Raw genomic sequence first — 27,242 nt, 5'->3', positions numbered from 1 at the left:
TTGGAATTAATGGCACGGAGAAGTAGTGCAACACGGAAAAGGGAAGCATAGAAATAAATAGAGGAAAACCTCTTGGTTTATTTCTTGCGTTTTCATTTCACTTCTGGAAAGCTGTTGCAGTTTTCCAGCAACCTTCACCACAGTCCCAGCTGCTCTTTTCAAGAACCTTTGGTGGAGAACGAGGTCGAGCTGCTGGCACAAGATGTGCCACCAACTGCAGCTTCTCCTGGATTTCCATACTGAGTGCAGCACGACTTTTGCAGCAAAGCAGCACAAATGTTTGGAAAACTTTACGATTTGTCCTTTCTTTTTTCCTTGTGGGCTGGGGAGTTGTGCCATTGGTAAGGTTTTCCTTGTTACTGTTTTAATCCAAGAAAACAGGAGGTGGCACCAGCACTTGTTGGGGAATGCAACCCTGACTGAATCCAGAGACAGAATCTCCCTGACACTGTGTGAGCTCCCCGGGCTGGGCTCAGGTTTCTGCTGGGACTCTGCCGAGAGCTCCAGCTGGGATCAGCAGCAGCTGGAAATACCTCTGGGCATCTCCCTTTTCTGCTGCTCGCAGGAAGCAATGAAGTGAGTCAAGAAGTTCTGGTTTTTCTTTCTACGGGTGCATTTTTTCATTGTGTTTGACACCCCAGCGGCAATTTTTGTGATGGCCTCTCTAAGTTGATTCTATTTCAGCAGCACCAGCAGCAGGGCTGTGTTGGAGCGCTGCAAATGTGGCCGGTGTGGCTTTAATTCCCCTCGACTTAGTGCCCGGGGACTTGGGAGCATTTCAATCTCTTCTTTGCACGGTGCCGGCAACAGAAAGACTGAGTTCACTGTCACAAAAGCACAGCGGGCAGCAAGGATGGAAAAAGGCAATTGCAGTTGTCCTGATAAAATCCAGTCGGCAGCCAGAGGGGTGCAGCAGCAGCCGCGATCTCCAATTGCCAAGGCAAAGGCAGCAGCAGCCTCCTGCCGTCACCTCGGGCTGAGTGAAACAGTGCTGAAAACAGCGCTGGAAGCCGACCCTTCCTTTCTCTGGAGGCTGGGTCGGGGCAGCACAGGCGGCCCTGAGCAGTCTGGGCTGTTGGCGGGTGAGCGTTGCTCCAGGCCGCAGTGGAGCCGGACAAAGGCCTTGGAAGGCGAGGCAGGAGCAGGTGGGAAGGGGCCGGCGCTGCTGCTGCTCCTGCCCGGGAGCCCCGGCCGGGCCGGGCCGGCGCCCGCTGCGCTGCGGCTCCTGCTGCTGCCAGAGCCGGGCGGGCCTCGGGGACAGGGAATGGACACGGGGGGACAGCAAAGGCCGGCGGGGCTGCGGGGATGCTGGTGCTGGGGCCAGCGCCGGCACGGAGCTTCGGCCGCAATTGACCCGGAGGGAACCGCTGGGCAAAGGCTCCATTTCAGCCTTTCTTTCCTCACGGCTGCGAAACGACCGAAATAAAAGGAGAACCAGCAGGGCCCGGCCCCTTCTCCTTCGGGAGGAGCTCCACGCCTGGGGCCGGGAGGGGCCCTGAGGGGCCGGGAGGGGCAATGAAGGGCCATGAAGGGCTGTCGGGGGCCAGGAGAGGTTCTGTGTAGCCAGGAGGGGTTTGAGGGGCCGTGAGGAGCCTCAGCCCCGGCAGCAGCGGGGTCCCACCGTGTCCCCAGGGCAGGGCAGCCGTGAGGGGCCGCGAGTGCAGACGTGGCAGCAGAGCGGGCTTGGGGCACCTCCGGGAGGGAAAGAGAGCCTTCCCCAGCTCCAAACCACACCAAACCCACCACTAACAGGATTTCCCATCTTTAGAATCCACTGGCAACTTGGAGTCGACTGAACTGTTTAATCCCAGTGGAAAATGCAAGGGAATTTTCCTAATGACTTACATCCAGCCTTGGTTAATCGTGTCTAAGATGTAAAAATCTGACCAGTGAAAAGTAACACTAATAAATAATAAGAACAATAGCAAGAAATAAACTCCCAGATCCCAACACTCAGCACCACACCAAAATGACCAACCTCATTTTTCTTTACTAGCACAAGGTTCATGAAAACAAATGCTGTTAACTTTCTCCACCTCACATCTTCCCCACCAGACAAATGAGGCCGTTTGCAGTGTTTAATACAAGTCACAATGGAGGGCTGGAGGGAAGAACGGGGAGACACCACCAATTTACATGTCAAACCCAGCGGTCCAGCTTCAACGTGGAGAGAATAAAATGGAATGGGGGCAGGGGCTGGTCAGATGTTCCTCTAAAGGATGGCAAAATCACCTCCAAGTGAACAGGAGGGGAAAATCAATCCCTATAAACCACCCAGTGTGTTCAGGGACTCAGCTGTGAGGAGCTGGACATGGACAGAGGCATCTGGAACAGTTCTTTCCTCAGGCTGAGCTCTCCAGCCTGGCCCTGAAGTCAATCAAGTGCTTTCCCAGAGCATTCCATGGTTGCCAACCACCCTTCAAGATGTGGCTCAAAGGAGCAGAGAACCTTTCTCAAGGTTCTGAGCAGAAAAAGTGGCAAGAGATGCCCAATTCAGAGCTCTGTTTAAAAATCTGGAAAATAAAAATCAGTTGAACCCTGAAGCCCAGCGGTGGCTCCCAGAATCTCAGAGCCAAGGGAAAACGGGAAAGGCTTTTTACAAGAACCAACGCTGAAGAGCTCCCAGATGAATGTGTGTGACATTTTGAGAGGTTTCCAATTTTCCACAGTTTTCCTTGAATTGTTGAAATTGATTTTGCCTTTGCCTCCTCTTGCACTAAAGGAGCCTCATTTCAGCAGCCAGGAAGGCAAAGCTCATTCCTGGCCCTGGCTGCTGCTGTCCATGCAGCATTTCCATCCCTCCCGTGGCCTCTTCCCTCAGGGTCCCCAGCAGCAGCAGCAGCTGCCGGAGCAGCACATGGAAGCTGCAGATGGAAGTGCTGCCCACCCCAGCCTGAAGCTGCACAAGGATCCTGCTGCCAGGAACCCCAATATTCCCTCCCAGGGGCCCTGCAAACAGTCACCAATTTTCAGAAGAGCAGTGTGGACAGCAGCTGCACCTGGCCGTTATCCTCTATGAAAGGAAGAAAAAAAGACCTCAGCATCGGCTGCTCGGGGCTCAGCTGGGCGTGAGCCTGCAAACCCACAGGGCACCAAGTGTTTGGTGGGCACACAGTGGCCGTGGCTGGGGGCACAGAGCCTTGCATGGTCAGAGAGCGGCAGGAGCACCGCAACCAGCTGCAGGGCGACAGGGCTGGGTCTCAGCATGTCCTTGTCCAAAACTGCAAAGCTGAGCATCACGGCCGTCATCCTGACTGACTGTTCATCTGTGTCCCGCAGGAGCTCCACAAAATGTTCAGTCAGGGGCCACACTTTTTTGGCCTGTGAGGAACACAAGTCGTGAAACGCCGCCCTGGTGCCAACAGGGCCCAGAGGCCAAAGGCCTGTCCCGAGGTACTCGGGCAGCCGAACCAGGAGGCAGGAGAGCTGGGAGCAGCTGCCTGAGCTCTCGAAGCCCAGCCAAGCCCAAGCGACTGCATTCCCCAGCTCAGCTCCAGCCACTGCCCCCTTGTCACCATTGAGGGAGGGATCCTCAGTGAGCTCGAGAAGGGCCCTGAGCGCAAGGTTACACCTTTCCCTGCACTCACTCCGCAGGTACTTTGGGGGAGCGCCAGAGCAGCCGGCTGGCAGGAACATGGCAGCTCCCCGGGGGCTGCTTGTGGCCTCTGACACCCAATTCCTCAGGGCTTCCCACCAGCCCAGCCCCTCAGAGTCTCCCCCAGCCCGGCCAGCCTGCCCGGCAGCAGAGGCGCAGCCCCACAGCAGCTCCAGAGGAGCCCGATCGAGAGGCACCGCGGAGCCCTCAGCAATCCGGCCAGCAGCACACGGGCAGGAGGACACAGACGGCGGTTCCTGGCTGGCACAGGGCTTGTGGCCATCTCCAGGCTCCGGCCTCGCAGGGATGCCCACAGCTCCGGCCCCCGCCCACGCGCTCTCTCGGCAGTGCAAAGGCTTCCGCAGGACCACCGAGGGCCGAGGGGCTTCTGGCCATTTTCCCTGCAAGGCTGCACGCCTGGGCAGCTTGCTGAGCACAAAGCACCCTTTTCCCCCTCTTCCCCTGTGCACCCAGGGCAGCAAAAGAAAAATCCTGGGAGTCCGTGTATTGTAACACATATCCTATATTTACATACTGAAGAAAAGAAAGAAGAAAAGAAGAATCCTTTAGAAGAAGAAAATCCCCACTGGCTCAGTTGGCCCCAGCAGGCAGAGTGTCCCAGATCAGCTCTCCGCAGAGCTCCAGCAGCGCAGCCAGCCCAGGCCCAACAGACGAGGCCGTGTCTTCCGTGCCCTGCGGAGCTGATCTCGCAGCTTCCGCAGGATGGAGTACGGAGCTCTCTGGACTGCCCGGAGGACCAAGGCTGTTTCAATGGCCAGGTTTCTGATGGCAGGGCTGCTGTCATCTGCCGTGTCTTCAAGGGCTGCAAGACAGAGGAACACGGGGCCATAGCCCTGATCAGCAGGGACACGAGGAGAGCCCCCTGCCAGGGCCAGCCCAGCCCGCTCTTGCCATGGCCACGAGGGAGCAGGGACCAAGGGGATTGAAACATTAATTTTGAAGAATTACAGACTTTAACTGGATATTGCTGAAGTAAGACAGATAGACTTCCCCTTTGATAAGCAGAAGCCGGATTTAAGGAACTGATAAATCATGGGGCCTGTCAACTTATGTTTGTGTATTCTGACTAATCAATAGGCTTCAAGAAGGACAATGAATTCAGAAATCAAATACTCCTGGGAAAACAGGATTCAGTTGTCACGCAACACTAAAAGGTTAAAAAGTCAAAGTGAAGAAGACTCACTTACTTCATCATTTTGAGACCCCGCCCCATAAAAAAGACCACCGACCCATTTCAAAGAACAAACCACGCATGCTTAATAGCTTTTGGCTAATTACCATAGGAAGCGGGGAATGGGAGGTACTAAAGTCATGAATATACATTTGTGTTTTGGGTATTCAATCCTTCTGTACATAAAAAGACCCTGTGATCTTCTGTGAGCGCGCGTGTGTTCGGGAGCTATCCCGCACGCTGCCCGGCATTGTAATTAAACATACACTTTCTAACTCTAAACTGCCGGAGAGTCTTTTGTCCGTCATTGTTGGATATCGGCATTAGGGCGATATTCCTATTTTTTTTAATAATTCAGGATCAGCCCAAAGCTGCTGGCCATGAATCCCCGACGTGTCCCCGAATTCTCCGTGTGCTCCGCCCTCACCACCCCTCGTCCGCACGGGGAGCACAGCCCTCCGCAGCCGGGCCAGAGCGTGCGGCTTCCCCCGGCAGCCCCCGCTGACAGCCCGCTGCCCCCACTCACCCGCACAGATGAGCTCGAGCTCTTCCTTCCTTCCCCTCAGGTGCCGCCCGGCCATCCCTGGGAACACAGAGCCTGTCAGGGCCCCAGCGGCACGGCGCCCTGCCGGCGGCGCTGCCAGCCCTGTGGCCACACGGCCTCCTGCCCCGGCGGGGCTCGGCCCGGGCCCTTGCCGCACGCTGCTGCCCCAGGGCACGGCTGCCAGAGGGCGGCAGCGGCCCCGAGGGCAGGCGCGGCTCCACGGCGCCGGGCGCGGATGCCGCCGCAGCCGGGCCAGCAGCCGGGGCCGGGGCCGAGCTGCGGCGGGTCGGGGATGGGGGCTCGGGCTCGTGGCTCACCCATGAACCTGATGGCCGCCTCTCGCAGGGGCTCCTGTGGGTGCTCCAGGTAGGGCAGGGCCCGGCGCAGGTGCTCGGCCGCTCGGCTCCTGTCGTCTGCCAGCTGGAGAGAGCGGCAGCAGGGAGGGAAGGGTTGGCGCGGGCTCAGCCCCTGGCCGGGCTCTGGCCGCGCCCAGCCCCGGCCTCCCCTGCCCGCACAGCCCCGAGGCCCGGCCAGCGGGCGCCGGCGCCGGGCTCTGCAGGGGACAGAGGGCCGGCTGCTGCCCGGGGAGGCGCGGTGCCGCCCCGCCCCGCGGCCCCGCTGGGCCGGGGCTCCGTGGGCACCGCACTCGGGGGCCTTCTCCGGGCTGAGGCCGCGGCTTTCAGTCCCTTACCAGTCCTTCGCCGAACCTCCACGTCTGATCCACCTGCAGCATCTGTTCAAGATCCCTCCTCCTCAGGAATCTGGCTGAAGAATGCAGCGTTTCCCGGGCGGCCTGGAGAGCAGCAGAGAGCCGCAGATGGCCCCACAGTTCAGGGCACAGGAGTGTCCCTGTGCCAAGGCCTGCAAGAGGCTCCAGCCTGCAAGGCTCCAGGGCAGGAGGCAGCTGAGCCCCTGCCCAGGGGGAAGCAGCAGCTCACAAGTGCTCACCTCAAGCACACACTTGTTCTGGTCATGGCAGTGGAAGGAGAGTGGGAGCAGGCTCTGGCGCACGTGTGACTTCAGCACCTTTCTTCCCTCTTCCGTTAACGAAACCATCATGTCTTGAAAGGCAAACATAGCGCACAGCTGCACCTGGCTATCATCCTGTATGAAAGGAAGGAAAAAAGACCTCATCACGGGCTGCTTCTGGCTGACCTGGGCACCAGCCTGCAAATCCACATGGCACAAAGTGTCCATGCGGCACTCGGTGGCCGTGGCTGGGGGCACAGAGCCTTACGTTGTCAAAGAGCAGCAGGAGCGCCTCAGCCAGTCTCAGGGCGATGGGGCTGGGTATCAGGACGCCATTGTACAGAAACAAATATTTCAGTAGAACAATGGTCATCCTGATGATGTCGCCATCACTTTCCTGCAGGAGCTCGATGAGGCTTTCAGTCAGGTTCCACATTTCTTTAGCCTGTGTGGAACACAAGTCTGTGTAAGCCCAGCCTGCTGCCACAGGGCTCAGAGGCCAAAGGCCTGTGTGGAAGCACTCGGGCAGCTGAAGTGGGAGGCAGGAGAGCTGGGAGCAGCTGTCTCAGCACCCAAAACTAAGGCAAGCTCAAGCAACTGCCTTCCCCAGCCCCACGCTGCCCGCACAGCCTCAGCCACTGCCCCCTTCTCACCATCAGGCGATTCTTGCCGAGCACCACGAGGCCTCTGAGTGCCAAGAGACGCCTCTCCCTGCACTCGCTCCGCAGGTTCTTGGACAGGATCTCCAGAGCGATGCCGCTGCACTTACTCAAGTTGAGGCACTGGAGGACCTGAAAGGCACAGGGCAGTGACAGGGGTCCCGGCCGACAGCAGCCCAGACCCGCACAGGGCCGGGCCCAGGCAGCAGCAGCAGCAGCAGCACAGGGTGCGGGCACCGTCCCAGGCAGCTGCGGCTACGAGAGGGCACAGAGCTGGGAGGCAGCTCAGCCAGGCAGCGCTGGCCTTCAGGCTCACCTCCACAAGGAACACCAGGGCGGGCAGATCCCAGCGTGGCTGCCGTGTGCTGAGCAGCTGGAGCAGGTAGTGAATGATCCAGGAACACAAGGGTTTGGAGACAGAAGACATCTGCCTGGCAGGAGAAAAAGTAACCAACACTGTGAACCAGGGGGACAGACCTTTCCCAGGAGTGACTCCCAGAGGTCGGCTCTTTCAGCACCATCCTGCACGGCGACCTCAGGCATTTGGGAGGTGGCTCCTTGTGGGCACCCGCCTCTCCCAGCCTTTGCCAGTCTGCTTGGTGTTCCGGGGTGACAAGGCCCTCTGGCTCATCGCCACAGAGACTCTGTGGGGGACCCCGAGCACAGAGCACAGATTCTGGGGGCGGCGGCGTCAAGGGGGTCTCACCTGGCCAGCAGACCCAAAGCATAGTGGTGGGTGTCAGCATGGAGCAGCTTGTCCCAGCCACGCTGGCGTTCCATTGCCACCACCACATTCTCACAGCGCATTTGGCAGAGCAGGGACTTGAGGGTCCACGCTGCAAACCTGTGTGCAGAGCAAAGCCCAGGTCACGCTGGGAGCACTGGCTCCTGCCCTGGAGATTTGGCAGGGACAGGAGGACTGGGATGGAGCACCTGTTGGGGCTGGTGGCAAGGCCGTCTCGCTCCTGGCATGCCTTCCAGAAGGTATCGATCTCCTCTGGTGGATCCAAAGTGCTGGAGAACACTTGGAAGAGCAGATGCACAAGTAGGCGGGGGAAACACAGCCTCACTTCGAGTGGGACATAGTGCTCCTGGAGGATCTTCCACATCACCGCAGTTGCCTGCAAAGGACGAATCCCCCCGACACAGTGCTGAGGTGTTGGTGTGGCAGGGCCCCAGCGTGGCACGGAGAGGCCAGGGGAGACGCAGGGGGAGCACCGGGCCCGGTGCCCCTGAAGCTGCCCCTAGGCCAGGCTTCATCCCAGCGCCTGAGGCAGGGAGATGCGGTGGGGGAAGGAGGGTGGAGAGCTGCTGGAAAGGCAGCCGTGGGGTGAGCTGGGGCCAGTTCCAGAAACTCACAGCCAGGGCAAAGACACCAGTTTTGTCCCCATCCGAGGTGCACGTGCTGTGCTCTGGCCAGTCCTCCAGCACACGGAGGAGCATCATCTGCGCCGGCTTCGCAGTGCTGGGGGAGCACAGGATGGCCTTCCACATGGACAAAGCAGCTCTGCAGGGTCAGAACTCTGTCTCAGGGGGGCCTCGGACACAGCACCGTGGCCTGGGCTGCAGGGGGGAGCTGAGCTGGCTGCCAGCTCTGCCTCTGCCCACTGCCCCTTCCCAGCAGCATGCAGGCAGCCCAGCCCTGTGGGGACAGACCCCCGAGGGGCAGGGAGGGAGCACGGCAGCAGGCTCGGGGCCTGCCATGCCAGAGCTGGAGAAGGGAGCAGCCGGAGGGCCCTGGATTTCTCCTTTGCTCAGACACCTGGGACAGGCTGTACAGGATGATGGGCTGGGGAGCCCTGAGCCCTCTAGGCAGGTGGGCCCCATACCTGTCACACGATGGGGCCACACGCAGGAGAGTCATCACCACGTCAGCAGGCTGTGCCTCGGTGAGATCCAGCAGGGTCCTGAACAGCTTGTGCCCAGAGTACTCATTGGCCAGGAGCCACTGGTGGATGTACCTGACCATGGCAGGCACCTGGAGAAGGCACGGGAAGACTTGGAAAGCTGCCAGAGGGAGAAATGTCCCCAGCTTCCCCAGAGAAGCGCTTCCCTTTCCGCACACTGGGTGGCCTGGGAGGGTTACAGGGACCAGCAGGGGTGGCTTGGGAGGCCAAGCAGTTCCTGGGAGGATCAGACCCTGGTCACAGGCTTCTTACTTGCTTTGGCTTGGAAAATCCCTCCTCTACAAGCATATCCAGCAGGGCAGCACTGGACTTGGTTTTGAAGAGGTCCTCAGAGTATCCTCTGAGCCCAGTCTCGTCTACTGGGGCAGCTCCAGGACCTTCCTCTTCCATGCTGGCCAACTTGGGCACTCTTGGGGATCTCTGCTCCATGTCAGCGACTGGACTGATGGGGACTTGCAGGAGAGATGCCTCGGGAAAGCTCCGAGTCAGCAAGTCCTGCAGCGGTGCCTGGAAGGCACCGGCACAACTGAAGTGCTGGGAAGAGTTCAGGACAGCAAGTCCTGCACTCTGCTCTCGAGGGCTCCTGCCACAAGGACGGGTGACTCTTGGTCAAGGATTGTGCTTTGGCCTTGAGGTCAACCGGCGGCAGGAATAACGCCTCGGAAAAGCTCCGGGTCAGACACGAACGAGTGTGCTGTGAGGGGGCTCCTCACGACACCGCTCTATCCTGTCCTGTCCCGTCACGTGCTCCGAGCACAGTGGCACAGCTGCATCACCACCAGCACCTGTGTCACCACGTGTCACAAAGGCTCCTTGGACACCCTGTGCCGTTCCATGCCACGGTGAGTGACCACGCTGCTGCACCGTGTCACAAAGGGCCAATGCACACACTGCCACCTGCCCTGGGGCCGCTCCCAGCCCAGCCAAAGTGGCCCGGGTTGGAAGGAATCCCTCGCCCCAAGCGTCTAAGACAGCCCTAAGACAGGATCTTTCGGAGCGCCTCAAACCACGGGCAAACGCTGCCCTGCTCTGCGGGCTCAGGGCAGCAGAAGGAGCCCCCAGGGCTGCCGACGCAGCCGCAGCGGGAAGGGCACGGGGCCTTGCACAGAAGGTGGCACGGCCTCCTTGGGACACGTCTCGGCCGGTGGCCGTCCTAAACCCACAGGTGTGACACAGACGAGGAACGTGTGGGCCAGGGCACCAGCGCTGCTCTGACCCCTGGGGCCAGGGGAGCGCTGAAACCGGCAGGTGTGGCAGAGTCCCCGCACAAGCAGAGCTGCCACCCCCTGAGCCCTGGCAGTGCTGGTGTCATCTCCTGCCCCAGAGACCTGTGCCCCGGGGGGCTTCTCTGCCACAGGGCAGCCAAAGCCCAGGTGCATTGGGGGCTGTGCTCCTTCCTCCAGGGGATGTTAGCAGGAGCACCTGGAGCAGCTGCTGGCAACACTTGGTCTCTTGTCAGAAGCTGTTACTCCATGCTGAAATTGTTTTCTCATTGGAGTAATTTCCTGCAGCACAAAATCACCCTGGCAGCGAAGGCATAGAAGGATCCGGCATTTAAGAATGCTCCGTTCAGGAAAGCTTTACGTCCCATTGCTCAACTCAAGTAGTTCCAAAAAGTTGCAAACTTCCTAAATTCATGGGAATGGCCCGAGAAGGTGATAGGTTTGGAAGTTTCCTTGCCATCTCAAAGCAGCAACACATTTGCCTTAAGGTCATCCATTGAATGTCACTGTACAAAACATAAGACTACACAGGGGCAAAAGAAAGGCCTTGCTTTGGTTTCGAACATTTTTCTCTGAAGGGATGATGATAAGAACCTAATTCTCTTAAGGAATAAAGGCTCTCCAGCAAGTGAAAGTCCACTCAGTGTTACAAAAGTAGCCCAAACAAATGAGTAGACTGCAGGAGGGCTAATCCTCCCTATCCTGCTACAGATACCTAAGTGGCCAAGAAAGTACAGCTCTCCCCTCTTCTCTGCACGAGAAGCAGGACCACGAACAGAAAAAGTCCCAGCTATTCCTTCTGTCCTCCATAACCAAAGCTGTGCTAAACCACAGATGCTGCCTTCAAACTGACTCCAATTCCAGCCTCAACCTCTCACCTTCCAGACAACTCCTTCGCCAGCACCCTGCCAAGTCCCCCAGGTGTCCCCATCCCTCAGCAGAGCTTTCCCGTCTTCCAGCAGACCCCCTGGTTCCCTGCACGTGCCGTGGGATGGCACTCAGGACGATGTGCTCCAAGGCCTTCCCCGGTAGCGAGCTCAGGCTGCCAGGCCATCGGTTCCTGGATCATTCTTCCCGCCGACCCTTCCTGCGCACGGCTCTTCCATTTGCACGTTTGCGCTCAGCTGGGACTTGTCCACTTCACCAGGACTGCTGCTAAAGGATGGAGAGCAGCCTGGCAAGCTCCTTCTCCAGCTCCCTCTTTACTCTCGGGGGAGGTAGAACATGTCACAGGAAAGCAAGCGGTGCCAAAAGACCTGGGCGGCATCAGGCACATTTAGGAATGAAACAAGGCCTTTGTTTGATGGAAGGAAGCACAGGCAATTTAGAGAAGCAAAGAGTACTTAGCACAGATATCCTTAAGTACTTAGCACCGGTTAACATAAGAAAAACCTGGAAGCCTAGCATGACAGGAGAGTGACTTGACAAAAAGCTTTAGACATAACCTTCCAGAAGACCTAAGGGCGGCTACAGAATCAGCCCTGTGCAGGCAAGGGATGAGGAAGACGAGCTGCTTTGGTGCGCTGAGACTGATCCTGGCCAGCAGGTGGACATTAGCTTCAAGTCTAGGAATCTGACACAATGGATTTCTTTGTAAACCCCCTGCCTATCCAATCACCTCAGCAGTGTAAAGATGGATGGTATTTTTAATAGAATTCCTACATAAAACCACTGAAATTTAGACGAGGCAAAGAAGCCTTGTGGTGGAGTGCAGACCCCTTCCCTCCTGCCAATAAAAGAGCTTCTGGCGGACGATGCATTTGTCTGCTGATTTCTTTGAATTCTAGAGACCCCTCAGCACTGCTCTATCCTGAGGGAACACCCTTGGCCTTGACCCGTAGGCACCCGCACAAGCTTCAAATCAGCTGCCTCAGCTTGCAGGACCTCTCTTGGCCGGCATCCTGACGGGGATGCAGGACTGCTGCGAGGCACTGCTGGGACCCAGCAGGACAGGACCGGCTGTCTCGTGTCCATGTAGCAGCACCCCCTGACACAGCCGGGGTCATCCCGAAAGCAGACAAGGCTCACGTGTCAGCAGAGAGGAGCAAGGAGCGCTGGGCTCCTCTCAGGGTGTCTCAGCTGGGCCTGCTCCACAACACGCCCCCATTTGAAGGCCTGCTAATGCCCAGCTGCCAGAAACGCCTGCCTTGTTCTCTCCAAGATGCACAGGAAGAGCCGATGAGAGGGCGCCTTGGGAGGCAAACCTTCCAAGCCTTTTCTGAGGCCAGGGACACAGCAAGATCAGCCAAGACTCTCCGTGCCGCCTGGCCCACACAGCCCAGCTCGGTGCTGGCCCTCTGGGCCGGAGCCGCTTCCAGCGAGCAAAACAGAAATGCATATTGCCAAGAGTTGAAACACAGCAGACAGGTAAGATGTGAGACGTGTGTGCATGAAGGCCTTTGAATTCACAGCTCTCCAAGACAGCTTTGGGGCTCGCAGCTGTTCAGAGATGCTCCTGCTCACACCTCTGTCCACAGTGGGGGTAACACACCCTGCTGCAGGTGCTTGCCTTGGTCTCTGCAGGTTCAGGTGGATTCCAAACCTGCTCTTCACAGCCTTCTCCCTTCCCTTCTCCATCTGCCAAGTGCCACGGGCCTCAAGGACTGAAAGGACCACAGACAGCTAAAGGGGGACACTTGCACCTTCCTCACTGGGAGCTCCATGGAAAGTGCTTTCCTTGAGAAGCAAGCCTCTTTTCCCCAGAGGCGTTTCTCCACATTGGGAACTTTCCTGGGGAACACCAACACACTCCTAAGAAACCCTGGCAAGGCTGAATTCCTTCTGGTCCTTTCTGGCCAGGCACTCCAGCTCTAGCTCGTATTCCCCCCAGTGTGATTCCAGGTGGAGGTTCGCACATGCAGCCCCAGGCCCTCTACAAACACAAGCCGCCCGCTGCCTCTTCACCTGCCTCCACTCCTGCCTGCGCTCACAGCAGCAAAACCAGGCTGTTCCCGGCCAGAGACCAGAGCCCTGTTCCCACAGGACGCTCTTGCCAGCACCTTCCAGGACTCTCCGCTGTGCACACAGCACTTTTCATGCCCGCTCTCCACAGCCTTTGGAACACAGAGCACAACCTGGCTGGCGCTGCCGTCAGCACACCCCAAACACAGGCGGAGGAAGGAGAAGCAGGGGCTGCTTTGTGGCCATGCCCAAGAGAGACTGGAAGGCTGCCCTCCCTCTGCTCTCACTTGGGTGCCTTTCTGACAGGCTCTGAGGCAGGGGCTGCGATTCCTCCGTTGTGGGGACCAGAACTGCAGCCGGGATCCCGGCACTGCCTGACGGCGCTCCGGGCAATTGGCACGGTGGTCACGCGTTCCAGCCTCGGCCACCATGCTGCTGCTTCACTTGCCCTCAGGCACAACAAAAGCTCAGTGTTTAGTTGTCAGGGATGCTCGGGAATAAAACAATCTGAAACGTACTTGTGACTGCAAAACAAGTTTTCTTTGATGAGTTGCTGATGCAACAAATACATCCCAACCCCTGGATTGGTGAAAAGCTGCTGAGCGGCAGCAGGAGACAGAAGGTGATGCTCAGCTGGGAGATGCAGGCAGCCCATCCAACTTCAGGGCATGCCCTGCATCAAAAGAGCGTGAATTTAGTCCATGTCGCCACTCCACCCCAGAACCAGGTTTCATAGCTCCTCCTCTGGACTGGAGCTTCTCCAGTTACATCATCACCTCACAGATGGCCAGAGCAGGAGTGGTAAATGTGGGCAGAGCTTCGGCCACAGAATCAACCTGATCCAGCACCAGAACATCCACACTGGGGAAAGGCCGTACAAGTGTGGGGAATGTGGGAAGGGCTTCAGCCACAGAGCCAGCCTGAGCTTGCACCAAAAGATCCACACTGGGGAGAGGCCCTACGAGGGTTCCAGTGTGGGAAGGGGTTTCGGGTCAGCAGCAAGCTCCTTGAACACCAGCAGACACACACAGAGGAGAGGCCCTTCCGCTGCCCCGACTGCGGGAAGGGCTTCAGGCACAACTCCAACCTCATCATCCACCGGCGCATCCACACCGGGGAGAGGCCCCAAGAGTGTCCCCAGTGTGGGAAGAGCTTCTCACAGAGCTCAGCCTTGACCCAACACCAACAAAGGCACCATCAGGAAAGCCCTGCCAGTGCCCCCAGTGCAGAAAGAGCTTCGAGCTCGGCTCCAGCTTCAGCCCCCACTGGAGGAGCCACATTGGGCAGAGCCCCGGTGACCCACATTCCCTGTGTTCCGTGTTGGGTGGATTTTAGATAACTTTGGGTGGTTTGGGGCCAAATCTGGTGGGCTTTAGGGTGGATTTTTTATCCCTTTGGATGATTTTAGGCCCATTCGGATCTGGTTTCGGCTCATTTGGGTGATTTTATGATAAACTGGGATATTTTTGGTGGATTTTAAGTCCCTTTGAATGATTTTCGCCCCACATGGGTGGATCTTAGGTGTGCGTGGGAGATTTTAGGCCCCTTCTTTTTGGTCATTTTTGGCCCTTATGAGTGGATTTTCAGCCTCTTTGGATAATTTCATGTCAAACAAAGTCCTTCTCTGGTGATTTTAGGTCCTTTTGTGTGGCTTTCAGGCCATGTTGGGTGATTTTAGATCTTTTTGGTTGATTTTAGGCCAAACCGGGTACGTTCAGTTTGGATTTTACACCCATTTGGGAGATTTAAGAGTGATTTCAGGCTATTTTGTGTGGGGTTTTTTTTTAAACCAGTTTGTTCAATTTTAGGCCCCTTGGTTGGATTTTAGAGCCCTTTGGATTCTTTTAACCCCATTTGGCCGATTTGAGGCCAAACCATGGAGATTTAGGGTGCATTTTAGTGCCCTTTGGGTAATTTTAGGCCACTTTGTGGGGATTTTAATCCCATTTGGATAATTTGAGGCCAAACCTGATCGGGTTTAGGCTGGATTTGAGGCCCCTTTGGAGAGTTTTAGGCGCATTTTGGGTGATTTCAGGGCAAACCCGGCGGTTTTAGGGCCGCGCGTCCCCTTGGCCCCGCCCCTTTCCCCTCCCAGTTCCCGCCCCTTCTCTGACCCCGCCTCGTTCCATTCGTTCTCCGCCCTTTCATTGGCCACGCCTCTTTTCCCTTGGGCCCCGCCCATCTGCTGGCGCGTTCCGTCCATCGCATGCGCAGATGACCCAGAAGTGGCTCCTCCGGGCGCCGCCATCTTTGTTCCTGGTCCCCCGAGCCGGCTCCGGCGTGTCCGAGACCTACGGTGGGGCAATGGGGGATCTCTAGGGGATCTATAGGGGATCTCTAGGGGATCTCTAGGGGTCTGGGGGGACCTGGGGGTGTCTTTAGGGGGTTTAGTGGGTGGTCTGTAAGGGGTTTAAGGGGGTCCATAGGGGATTTAGGGCGGTCTGGGCGTCCCTAAAGGGGGTTTGGGGGGCTATAGGGGCTCCATAGGGGTCTGAGGGGTCTATAGAGGGTCCGTAGGGGTCCGTAAAGGGGCTCGGGGCGTCCCTAAGTCCGGGGCTCTGGGGGTCTCTTTTGGGGATTATTGGGGTCTGGGTGGCCTTTCCGGGGCTTGGGGGGTCTGTCGGGGATCTGGGGGAGCCTGTAGCGGCTCCGGGGAGGTGTGGGGGTGTCCGTGGGTCCCTGTGTGGGGTTTTGGGGCGGGCTGAGGGTCCCCAAAGGGGCTCTGAGGGGGCTCCAGGGGATATATAGGGGATCTCGAGAGGGTTCAGCGTGGCCTGGGGGTCTCTCTAGGGGATCTGGGGGTCTCCCTAGGGGATTTTGGGAGGGCCTGGGGGTCCCTGGAAGGGGTCTGAGGGTCCATTTAGGGGATCTCAGGGTCTCTGCAGGGGATTTGGGGAGGGCTTGGGCCTTCCTAAAAGGGGCTGGGGGGGAGGGTCCCACAGGGGATTGGGAAGGGGTCTGGGGGTCTCTATAGGGGATTTAGGGGGGGTCTGGGGGGTCAATAGGGGATCTGCGGGGGTCCCTAAAAGGGGTTTGGGGTGGGTCTATAGGGCTTCTATAGGAGCCTGGGGGAGCATATAGAGGGTTTGGGGAGGGTCTTGGGATCTCTGTAGGGAAATTTTGGGATCCTTGGAGGGAATTCTTGGAAATGTAGAGGTCCAAATGGGGCAATTTGGGGTTTTCTATTGGGAACTTCTTTGAATTTTGGGGCCTCTATTGGGAATTTTGAGGGGAATTTCAGGGGAATTTTGGATCCAAAAGCAGGGACTTTGGGTCCAAGTGTGGGAATTTTGGGATCTCTAGAGGGGATTTTCGGGAGTTTTGGGGTCCCCAGAGGAGATTCTGAGTCCAAACTTTGGAATTTTGGGCTCTCAAGAGGGGATTTTGGGGAATTTTGATACCAAACGTGGGAAGTTCCGGCAGTTCTTGGTGATCTGCAGCACCGGCACGAGCAAGTCCTGCCTGCTGCACCACTTCATCGAGAGCACGTGTAGGAAATTTTGGCAATTGTCAAGGATTTCAGGAATTCTGTGAGTTTGTGGAAGTTTCGGGAAAATTTCTTTGGGTTTTGGGGGACTTTCTGGGTGCTTTCGGGGATTTTAAAAATATTTTTAGGAACTTTGGGGTGGTGTTTTTGCATTTTCAGACTGTTTTCTGTTGTTATTTGGGGGCTTCTTTGGGGTATATGTTGGGAATTTTGAGAAATCTGAGGAGTTGGGGAGTTTTCAGGGAATTTTTGTGGAGTTTTGAGGGATTTTAAAAAATATTTCTGAGCATTTGAAGGGTTTGTTTGGCTTGGTTTTTTTCATTTTCTGGGTGATTTTTGATGGAGTTTGGTTGAATTTCTGGGGAATTTTGGGGAATTTGGGAAATTCTGGGGAGTCTGGGAAAATTTGGGAATATTACTGGAAGTTTTGCAGGCATTTTCTGGGTTTTTTTCTTTTCTGAGCTATTTTGAGGCTTTTTTCAGGATTTTTTAAAAATAATTTTCCTTTTTTATGCAGTTTTGGGGTGATTTTTTAAAAAAATTTTTGGGAATTCTGTGTCTCTCCGGGCTCTCCCCCATCCTGCGGCATTTTGGGCAATTTTCTGTCACTCTTGGGTCATTTTTGGTCACGCTTTGAATCATTTTGAGACATGTTTTGTAATTTCAGGGGCATTTCTAGTCAGGTTTTGGTCATTTGGGGGCCATTTTGTGGCCATTTTCTGGCACCTTTCAGGCACTGTCGGTCTCTTTAGGGGCGCGTTTGGTGACTTTTGGGCCGTTTTTTGCCGGTTGCGGTCCCGGTCTCAGTCTTGTCCCGGTGGCAGCTCTGGTGCCGGTTTCCGTCCCGGTCTCGGCCGCAGTCCCGGTGCCTGTGCAGCGCCGCTGCGGGTGCTGCTGTCGGTTCCGGTCCCGGTCCTGCAGCGGTGCCGCTCTCGGAGCCAGTCTCGGATCCGGTCTCGGTCTCACTCCTGGTGCTGGTGCCGCTTCTGCTGCTGATTTTGGTCTGGGTCCAGGTCCCGGAGATTTTAGGCGGGTTTGGGTAATTTTAGGCCAAACTGGGCAGGTTTAGGGTGGGGTTTTGAGCCTTTTAGTGTGGATTTTTGGCCCCTTTGTCTGATTTTAGGCAAAATCTGGTGGGGTTTAGTCCCATTTGAGTGATTTTAAGATAAACTGGGCAGTTTTAGGGGGGATTTCTGATCCCTTTGAATGTTGTTTAGGCCCATTTCGGTGGGGCTTAGACCCATTTGGGTGAATTTAGTTCAAATCTGTTAGGTTTTAGGGTGGACTTAAGGTACATTTTCTTGATTTTAGGCCACACCCGGTATTTTCAGGGAGGATTTCACAGCCTTTTAGGAGATTTGAGGGGATTCTTGGCCATTTTGTGTGGGTTTGAAACCACGTTTGGCAATTTTAGGCCGCATTGGCTGGTTTTAGACCCCTTTGGATGATTTTATCCCCAAGTGGCTGATTTCAGGCCAAACCCTGTGGCTGTAGGGTGGCTTTTAGTGCCCTTTGGGTGATTTTAGGCCACTTTGTGGGGATTGCAGGCCCCTTAGGGTGATTTGAGGCCAAACCTGATCGGTGTAAGGGTGGATTTTAGGCTTCTTTAGACAATTTCAGGCCCGTTTGAATGATTTTCGTTCGAACCGGGCCCTTTTAGGACCGCGCGTCCCCTCGGCCACGCCCATTGCCCTCACGATTCCCGCCCTGTCCCTGACCCCGCCCCTTTCCCCTCCCAGTTCCCGCCCTTTCCTTGGCCCCGCCCTCCCAGGCCGGGCCCGGGCCCGGGGGAGGAGGAGGAGGGAGGGAGGAAGAGGCGCAGCGGCGGCAGGAGCGGGAGGAGAAGACGAGCGGAGGGAGCGGCGGCTCCAGCGCTCCCTGAACTGGCGGCACCGCCGGGATCATCGCCCCCCATCCCGCAGGTGCCCGGGGAGGGGGAGCTCGCCCCAAATATCCCGGGGGGTCCCTGAGTTTGGGGTTTGTTGGGGGGATGTTTGGAGCTCGCGGGGATCCAAAGCCGAGCAGCAGATGCCCCTCGGGGGCACATCGGGGGCTCCCCGGGAGGTGTTTTTGGGGTGTCCCGGTGTCGGCAGAGCCGGGGCGGGGGAACACCGGGTTTGGGGAGCCCGGGAGAGCCGCCGCTTCCCTGAGCGGGAGCCCAGAGAGAGGAGAGCCCAGAACCGCAAAGCGGGGAGCCCGAGAGGCGGGGGAACGCCTGGGATTGCCGGGACCCCGTTAGGGGCTGGAGGGGCGGGATGGCCGGGAAGAGGGTTCGGGAGTCGCGGTGCTGGAAGTGGCTGCTCCCAGTGTAAGCCCAGTCACTCCCAGTATCCGTAGGTGGGGAGACAGAAGAGGGGGGAGCTTTTTGGGTTCCTGGGACTCGCCGCAGCCCGGGGAGGGCGGGCACCGAGCAGACGGGGGATCTCCTTCCCCTTCCCTGTGACACGGAGGCAAATCCCATCCTGTCCTTGTCCTTCCTCCCCCAGACAAGGAGCCGAGCATGGAGAGCAGGGAGGACAAATCCCCGCGGCAGAAGCTCGTGGCAGAGGCTGTTTTGAGCGGCTCCACGGCGCAGGAATGCAACGGGGAGGAAAAGGGCCGGAGATCCCTGAGGAGGAGGGGCTGCAAACGCAGCTGGCGAGGATGTGAGGAGGAAAGAGCCAGGCCGGGCCGGGAAGGCGGCCGGAGATGGAGCCAAAGCTCAGAGCTGGTGGTCCACGAGCAGCTTTGTGATGGGGAGAAACCCCACAAGTGCTCCGAGTGTGGGAAGAGCTTCAGCCAGGCCAACAGCCTGATCTGCCACCAAAGGATTCACACAGGTGAACGGCCCTACGAGTGTGGGGAATGTGGGAAGAGCTTCAGCCAGAGAATCAACCTGATCCAGCACCAGAACATCCACACTGGGGAAAGGCCGTACAAGTGTGGGGAGTGTGGGAAGGGCTTCAGGTACAGAGCCAACCTGAACTTCCACCAAAGGATCCACACTGGGGAGAAGCCCTACGAGTGTGGGGAATGTGGGATGAGCTTCAGCCAGAGGTCCAGCCTACTCCGCCACCAGATGTTCCACACAGGGGAACGACCCTACGAGTGTGGGGAATGTGGGAAAAGCTTCACAGAGACAGCCACCCTGACTGAGCATCAGAACATCCACACTGGGGAAAGGCCGTACACGTGTGAAGAATGTGGGAAGGGCTTCAGGCAGAGAGCCAACCTGAGGCTACACCAAAAGATCCACACTGGGGAGAGGCCCTGTGAGTGTAGGGAATGTGGGAAGAGTTTCATCCAGAGTTCAAGTCTGATCAGCCACCAAAGCATCCACACCGGAGAGAGACCCTATGAGTGTGGGGAATGTGGGAAGAGCTTCAGTCTGAGGTCCAGGCTGATCTTTCACCATAGAATCCACACTGGGGAAAGGCCCTACAAGTGTGGGGAATGTGGGATGAGCTTCAGCCGGAGCTCCCACCTGATCCTCCACCAAAGGACCCACACCGGGGAACGGCCCTACGAGTGTGGGGAATGTGGGAAGAGCTTCAGCCAGAAAATCAACCTGATCCAGCACCAGAACATCCACACTGGGGAAAGGCCGTACAAGTGTGGGGAATGTGGGAAGGGCTTCAGCCACAGAGCCAGCCTGAGCTTGCACCTAAAAATCCACACTGGGGAGAGGCCCTACAAGTGTTGCCAGTGTGGGAAGGGGTTTCGGGTCAGCAGCAAGCTCCTTGAACACCAGCAGACACACACAGAGGAGAGGCCCTTCCGCTGCCCCCACTGCAGGAAGGGCTTCAGGCACAACTCCAACCTCATCATCCACCGGCGCATCCACACTGGGGAGAGGCCCCAAGAGTGTCCCCAGTGTGGGAAGAGCTTCTCACAGAGCTCAGCCTTGACCCAACACCAACAAAGGCACCATCAGGAAAGCCCTGCCAGTGCCCCCAGTGCAGAAAGAGCTTCGAGCTCGGCTCCAGCTCCAGCCCCCACTGGAGGAGCCACATTGGGCAGGGCCCCGGTGACCAACATTCCCTGTGTTCCGTGTTGGGAAGTCACCTTGCCGATTATCCTTTTGATTAGACCTTAATTATTTTCTCTTCTCCCTCTCTTTGTACTGCAAAAGCCAAGAGAGATTGTAGCCCTGCTTTCGTGCCTGAGATCTTTTGGTTTTGTGAAATTCTTTTCTCAGGGAATTTTCTGTAAACAAGAGGAGTGTTTTTCTAAAAACTGTAGCATTGTTTTTCATTCCTTTTCCTAGGAGGGACTTCTTGATGTCCCTCTGCTCTGACCAATGTGATTGACGAGGTTTGTCTTTTTGTCACCGATCAGATTGGTCTGTGTAAAATACTAAGGGAGACACATTCCGAAAAACTAAAGGAGTCATTTTCAGCCTTCTGAAGCTCCGAGTCTCCTAGCTCGGTCCCGCCCGGAGGCGCGGCCAAAACTCCCCGGAGCGAGCGCGGCGGTCCCGGAGCGATCCCGGAGCGATTCCGGGTCCGATCCCCGTCCCGGTTTCGGGCTCGGTCTCAGTCTCGGTTTCGGATCAGCGCCAGTCTCGGAGCTGGTTCCGGTGCCGGTCTCGGTCTGTCCCGGAGCGCTGCCGGTCTCGGTTCTGGCCGCGGTCCTGGAGCCTTCCCGGCGCCGGTTCCGGAGCGCTCCCGGCGCCGGTCGCATTGTCGGTCGTGGTCTCAGTCTTGGTCCCGGTACCAGTTCTGGTGCCGGTTTTGGTCTCGGTGTCGATCCCAGTGCCGGTGCCTGTGCGGGGCCGGTCTCAGTTGCGGTGACCGTCTCAGCCTTGGTGTTGCTGCAGGTTCCGGTGCTGATCTTGTCTCGGTCCCGGTCCCGGTCCCGGTCCCGGAGGTTTTTGGCCCATTTGGATGATTTGAAGCTAAACCTGGTGGATTTACGGTGGATTTTCGGCACAACTGGCGATTTTAAGCGAACCCGGGCGGTTTTAGGACCGTGCGTCCCCTTGGCCCCGCCCCTTTCCCATCCCAGTTCCCGCCCTTTCCTTGGCCCCGCCCTCCCAGGCCGGGCCCGGGCCTGGGGGAGGAGGAGGAGGGAGGGAGGAAGAGGCGCAGCGGCAGCAGGAGCGGGAGGAGAAGACGAGCGGAGGGAGCGGCGGCTCCAGCGCTCCCTGAACTGGCGGCACCGCCGGGATCATCGCCCCCGATCCCGCAGGTGCCCGGGGAGGGGGAGCTCGCCCCAAATATCCCGGGGGGTCCCTGGGTTTGGGGTTTGTTGGGGGGATGTTTGAAGCTCGCGGGGATCCAAAGCCGAGCAGCAGATGCCCCTCGGGGGGACATCGGGGGCTCCCCGGGAGGTGTTTTTGGGGTGTCCCGGTGCCGGCAGTGGCTGCTCCCAGTATGAGCCTGGTCAGTCCCAGTATGAGCCCAGTCTGTGAAAAACAAGGTTCACTTTCTATGTAAATTTTCAGAAACAGGTTTAATAGAAAATGAGTCAGTTAGGAGATAAAAAAAAAAGCTAAGTACGTTTGGCCGGTTGACTTGGCATTTAGCCAAGTCCACACTCTGCTGTATCAGAGTCATTCTTTAAATGCCATTGCCATTGTATCAACCTGTTGAATGTTCATATTTTTCCATAAACTAGTTTCCATATTCCGGGAACTGTTTTGCATGGTCCCTCCTTGGGTCCGCTGTTTTAGGGCATGCGTGTTTCTTGGCTGTGTCTTCCTTATCACCTCCAGGTTGAGCCTTGGTCCGTACTTTCTTCAGATGGTAGATGCTGATAGTTGGTATCTCAATAGCAGAGTCTCCTTTACATGTTCACTAGATGTTATCCCGACCAAACAGACAGTTTAAGCATACTATATCATCTAGTACCTCTATGCCTAATTTTCTTTACTAATAGCAGAACTAAAAAACCTTATATCATTACACAATATTCTTAACCATATAGAACACATCTTGCAAAAAGCCAAGTTTATAATATGCATTTATAACACTGGTCAGTCCCAGTATGAGCCCAGTCAGTCCCAGTATGAGCCCGGTCAGTCCCAGTATCCGTAGGTGGGGAGACAGAAGAGGGGGGAGCTTTTTGGGTTCCTGGGACTCGCCGCAGCCCGGGGAGGGCGGGCACCGAGCAGACGGGGGATCTCCTTCCCCTTCCCTGTGACACGGAGGCAAATCCCATCCTGTCCTTGTCCTTCCTCCCCCAGACAGGGAGCCGAGCATGGAGAGCAGGGAGGACAAATCCCCGCGGCAGAAGCTCGTGGCAGAGGCCGTTTTGAGCGGCTCCACGGCGCAGGAATGCAACGGGGAGGAAAAGGGCCGGAGATCCCTGAGGAGGAGGGGCTGCAAACGCAGCTGGCGAGGATGTGAGGAGGAAAGAGCCAGGCCGGGCCGGGAAGGCGGCCGGAGATGGAGCCAAAGCTCAGAGCTGGTGGTCCATGAGCAGCTTCGTGATGGGGAGAAGCCCCACAAGTGCTCCGAGTGTGGGAAGAGCTTCCGCTGGCAGAGCGACCTGCTCCGCCACCAGAGGACCCACACTGGGGAGAGACCCTACGAGTGTGGGGAGTGTGGGAAGAGCTTCAGCCGACGGTGCCACCTGATCTGCCACCAGAGGATCCACACCGGAGAAAAGCCGTATGAGTGTGGGGAATGTGGGAAGAGCTTCAGCCATAAATCCCACCTGATCCGTCACCAGATGACCCACAGTGGGGAGAGGCCCTACGAGTGTGATCAATGCAGGAAGAGGTTTCAGACCAGCACTTATCTCCTCGTGCACCAGAGCACGCACACGGAGGAGAGGCCCTTCCATTGCCCTGACTGCAGGAAGGGCTTCAAGCGGAGCTCACACCTCATCCAGCACCAGAAGATCCACACCAGGGAACAACTCGATGAGAGCGAGAAATGTGCGAAGAGCTTCAGCGTGAGGTCCAACCGGATCCATCACCAGAGGACCCACGCCAGGGAACGACCCTATGAGTGTGGGGAATGTGGGAAGAGCTTTAGCTGGCGGTGCCGCCTGATCAGCCACCAGAGGATCCACACAGGAGAACAGCCCTACGAATGTGGGGAATGTGGGAAGAGCTTCAGCCAGAGAATCCACCTGATCCAGCACCAGAACATCCACACTGGGGAAAGGCCGTACAAATGTGGGGAGTGTGGGAAGGGCTTCAGGCAGAGCGGCAGCCTGAGGTTCCACCAGAGGATCCACACTGGGGAGAGGCCCTACAAGTGTTGCCAGTGCGGGAAGGGGTTTGTGACCAGCACCCTGCTGCTTGAACATCAGCAGACACATGCAGAGGAGAGGCCCTTCCACTGCCCCGACTGCAGGAAGGGCTTCAAGCGGAGCTCACACCTCATCCAGCACCAGAAGATCCACACCAGGGAACGACTCAATGAGAGTGAGAAATGTGGGAAGAGCTTCAGCATGGGGTCCAACCGGATCCATCACCAGATGACCCACGCCGGGGAACGAACCTTTGAGTGTGGGGAATGTGGGAAGAGCTTTAGCTGGCGGTGCCGCCTGATCAGCCACCAGAGGATCCACACAGGAGAACGGCCCTACGAATGTGGGGAATGTGGGAAGAGCTTTAGGCACACACCCAACCTGATTATCCACCAGAGGATCCACACTGGGGAGAGGCCCTACAAGTGTTCCCAGTGTGGGAAGGGGTTTGTGACCAGCACCCTGCTCCTTGAACACCAGCAGACACACACAGAGGAGAGGCCCTTCCGCTGCCCCGACTGCAGGAAGGGCTTCAGGCACAACTCCAACCTCATCATCCACCGGCGCATCCACACCAGGGAGGGCCCCAAGAGTGTCCCCAGTGTGGGAAGAGCTTCTCACAGAGCTCAGCCTTGACCCAACACCAACAAAGGCACCATCAGGAAAGCCCTGCCAGTGCCCCCAGTGCAGAAAGAGCTTCGAGCTTGGCTCCAGCTCCAGCCCCCGCTGGTGGAGCCACATTGGGCAGAGCCCTGGTGACCCACATTCCCTGTGTTCCGTGTTGGGAAGTCACCTTGCCGATTATCCTTTTGATTAGACCTTAATTATTTTCTCTTCTCCCTCTCTTTGTACTGCAAAAGCCAAGAGAGATTGTAGCCCTGCTTTCGTGCCTGAGATCTTTTGGTTTTGTGAAATTCTTTTCTCAGGGAGTTTTCTGTAAACAAGAGGAGTGTTTTTCTAAAAACTGTAGCATTGTTTTTCATTCCTTTTCCTAGGAGGGACTTCTTGATGTCCCTCTGCTCTGAACAATGTGATTGACGAGGTTTGTCTTTTTGTCACCAATCAGATTGGTCTGTGTAAAATACTAAGGGAGACACATTCCGAAAAACTAAAGGAGTCATTTTCAGCCTTCTGAAGATCAGAATCTGTGTCGTTGTGGTGTAAAACAGCATCGATTTTAGAGACTGGCACTGTGCAGACTGGGATTGTGCAGACTGGGATCACATGGACTGGGATTTCACAGGCTGGACCATCTGGATCAGAACCATGGAGGCTGGGATCATACGAACTGGGATCACATGGACTGGGATGGCTGCATCGGAACGATGCGAAGCGAGGCGGTCCCGCCCGGCCCCGGGGAACCGCCCAATCCCTCCCAGTCCCTCCCAGTCCCGCTCGGGGACGCGGCCAAAACTCCCCGGAGCGAGCGCGGCGGTCCCGTAGCGATCCCGGAGCGATTCCGGGTCCGATCCCCGTCCCGGTTTCGGGCTCGGTCTCAGTCTCGGTTTCGGATCAGCGCCAGTCTCGGAGCTGGTTCCGGTGCCGGTCTCGGTCTGTCCCGGAGCGCTGCCGGTCTCGGTTCTGGCCGCGGTCCTGGAGCCTTCCCGGCGCCGGTTCCGGAGCGCTCCCGGCGCCGGTCGCATTGTCGGTCGTGGTCTCAGTCTTGGTTCCGGTACCAGTTCTGGTGCCGGTTTCGGTGTCGGTCCCAGTGCCGGTGCCTGTGCGGGGCCGGTCTCAGTTGCGGTGACGGTCTCAGCCTTGGTGTTGCTCCGGGTTCCGGTGCTGATCTTGTCTCGGTCCCGGTCCCGGTCCCGTTCCCGGAGATTTTTGGCCCATTTGGATGATTTGAAGCTAAACCTGGTGGATTTACGGTGGATTTTCGGCACAATTGGCAATTTTAAGCGAACTCGGGCGGTTTTAGGACCGCGCGTCCCCTTGACCCCGCCCCTTTCCCATCCCAGTTCCCGCCCTTTCCTTGGCCCCGCCCTCCCAGGCCGGGCCCGGGCCCGGGGGAGGAGGAGGAGGGAGGGAGGAAGAGGCGCAGCGGCAGCAGGAGCGGGAGGAGAAGACGAGCGGAGGGAGCGGCGGCTCCAGCGCTCCCTGAACGGGCGGCACCGCCGGGATCATCGCCCCCATCCCGCAGGTGCCCGGGGAGGGGGAGCTCGCCCCAAATATCCCGGGGGGGGTCCCTGGGTTTGGGGATATTTTTGTGGGCGGATGTTGGGATCGGGATTGTGTGGGGCTGGGTGGGTGGGATGTGGTTTGAGAGTAAATCACACTTGGAGAGTTCTTGGTCACATGGACTGGGATTTTACAGACTGGGATCACATGGACTGGGATTTCACAGGCTGGACCATCTGGATCAGAACCATAGAGACTGGGATCATCTGGAGCGGGGTGGCCGCCTCGGAACGATGCGAACCGAGGCGGTCCCGCCCGGCCCAGGGCAACCTCCCCGTCCCTCCCAGTCCCGCCCGGGGGCGCGGCCAAAACTCCCCGGAGCGAACGCGGCGGTCCCGGAGCGATCCTGGAGCCGATCCCGGAGCGATTCCGGGTCCGATCCCGGTCCCTGTTTCAGCCTCGGTCTCAGTCTCGGTCCCGCAGCGCTCCCGGTGCTGATTCCGGTCGCGGTGCCGATCTCGATCCCGGAGCGGTGCCAGTCTCGGTGCCAGTGCCGGTTCCAGTTTCAGTCCTGGTCTCAATCTCGGTGTCGGAGCGGTGCCGGTGCCGTTTTTGGTCCCGGAGTGCTCCCAGTGCCAATCCCAGTCTTGGTCCCGGAGCGGTGCCAGTCTCGGTGCTGGTTCCGGTGCCGGTCTCGGTCTCGATCCCGGAGCGCTCCCGGTCTGGGTTCTGGCCGCAGTCCTGGAGCAGTCCTGGTGCCGGTGCCGGTTCCGAAGCACTCCCGGCGCCGGTCCCAGTGCCGGTGTCGGTCTCAGTCTTGGTTCCGGTACCAGTTCAGGTGCCGGTTTCGGTGTCGGTCCCACAGTGCGGGTCCCGGAGCGGTGCCGGTGTCGGTTCCGGTGTCGGTCTCGGTCTCGGTGCCGGAGATTTTAGGGTCTTTTGGGTGATTTTAAGCCAAACCGGGCCCTTTTAGGACCGCGCGTTCCCCTGACCCCGCCCATTTCCCCTCAGAATTCCCGCCGTTTCCTGGACCCCGCCCCTTTCCCCTCCCAGTTCCCGCCCTTCTCTGACCCCGCCTCGTTCCATTCGTTCCCCGCCCTTTCATTGGCCACGCCTCTTTTCCCTTGGGCCCCGCCCATCTGCTGGCGCGTTCCCTCGAGCGCATGCGTACATTACCCAGAGGTGGCTCTCCCGGGCGCCGCCATCTTTATTCCGGGTCCCCCGAGCCGGCTCCGGCGTGTCCGAGACCTACGGTGGGGCAATGTGGGATCTATAGGGGATCTCTAGGGGATCTATAGGGGTCTGGGGGGCCCTGGAAGTCTCCTTAGAGGATTTTATGGGGGATCTGCAGGAGATTTGGGGCGGTCTGTAGGGGCTTTAGGGCGGTCTGGGGATCCCTAAAGGGGGCTGGGCGGGTCGAGGGGCTCTATCGGGGTCTGGGGGTTCTGTAGAGGGTCCAGCG

General features: G+C 57.7%; 1 protein-coding gene and 1 pseudogene across 1 annotated transcript; one reads left to right on the top strand and one right to left on the bottom strand.

The window, feature by feature from the left end:
• Positions 1-4,218: 4,218 nt before the first annotated feature.
• Positions 4,219-9,295, bottom strand: LOC136303399 (maestro heat-like repeat-containing protein family member 7; annotated as a pseudogene).
• A 9,826-nt stretch (positions 9,296-19,121) lies between these two features.
• Positions 19,122-24,295, top strand: LOC136303398 (zinc finger protein 850-like; the record flags this gene model as incomplete). The annotated part of the gene is made up of 2 exons (XM_066207074.1): positions 19,122-20,302; positions 22,891-24,295. Coding segments are annotated over 2 exons (2,586 nt in total), but the record flags the coding sequence as incomplete, so codon positions are not given.
• Between the last annotated feature and the right edge of the window lie 2,947 nt (positions 24,296-27,242).

Source organism: Chamaea fasciata, unplaced genomic scaffold, assembly GCF_029207755.1.
Source record: "Chamaea fasciata isolate MVZ Bird 193981 ecotype frontalis unplaced genomic scaffold, bChaFas1.0.hap1 SCAF_33, whole genome shotgun sequence".
Lineage (NCBI taxonomy): Eukaryota > Metazoa > Chordata > Aves > Passeriformes > Sylviidae > Chamaea > Chamaea fasciata.
Note: the sequence above shows the minus strand (reverse complement) of the source record. Positions and strands in the feature narration are given on the sequence as shown.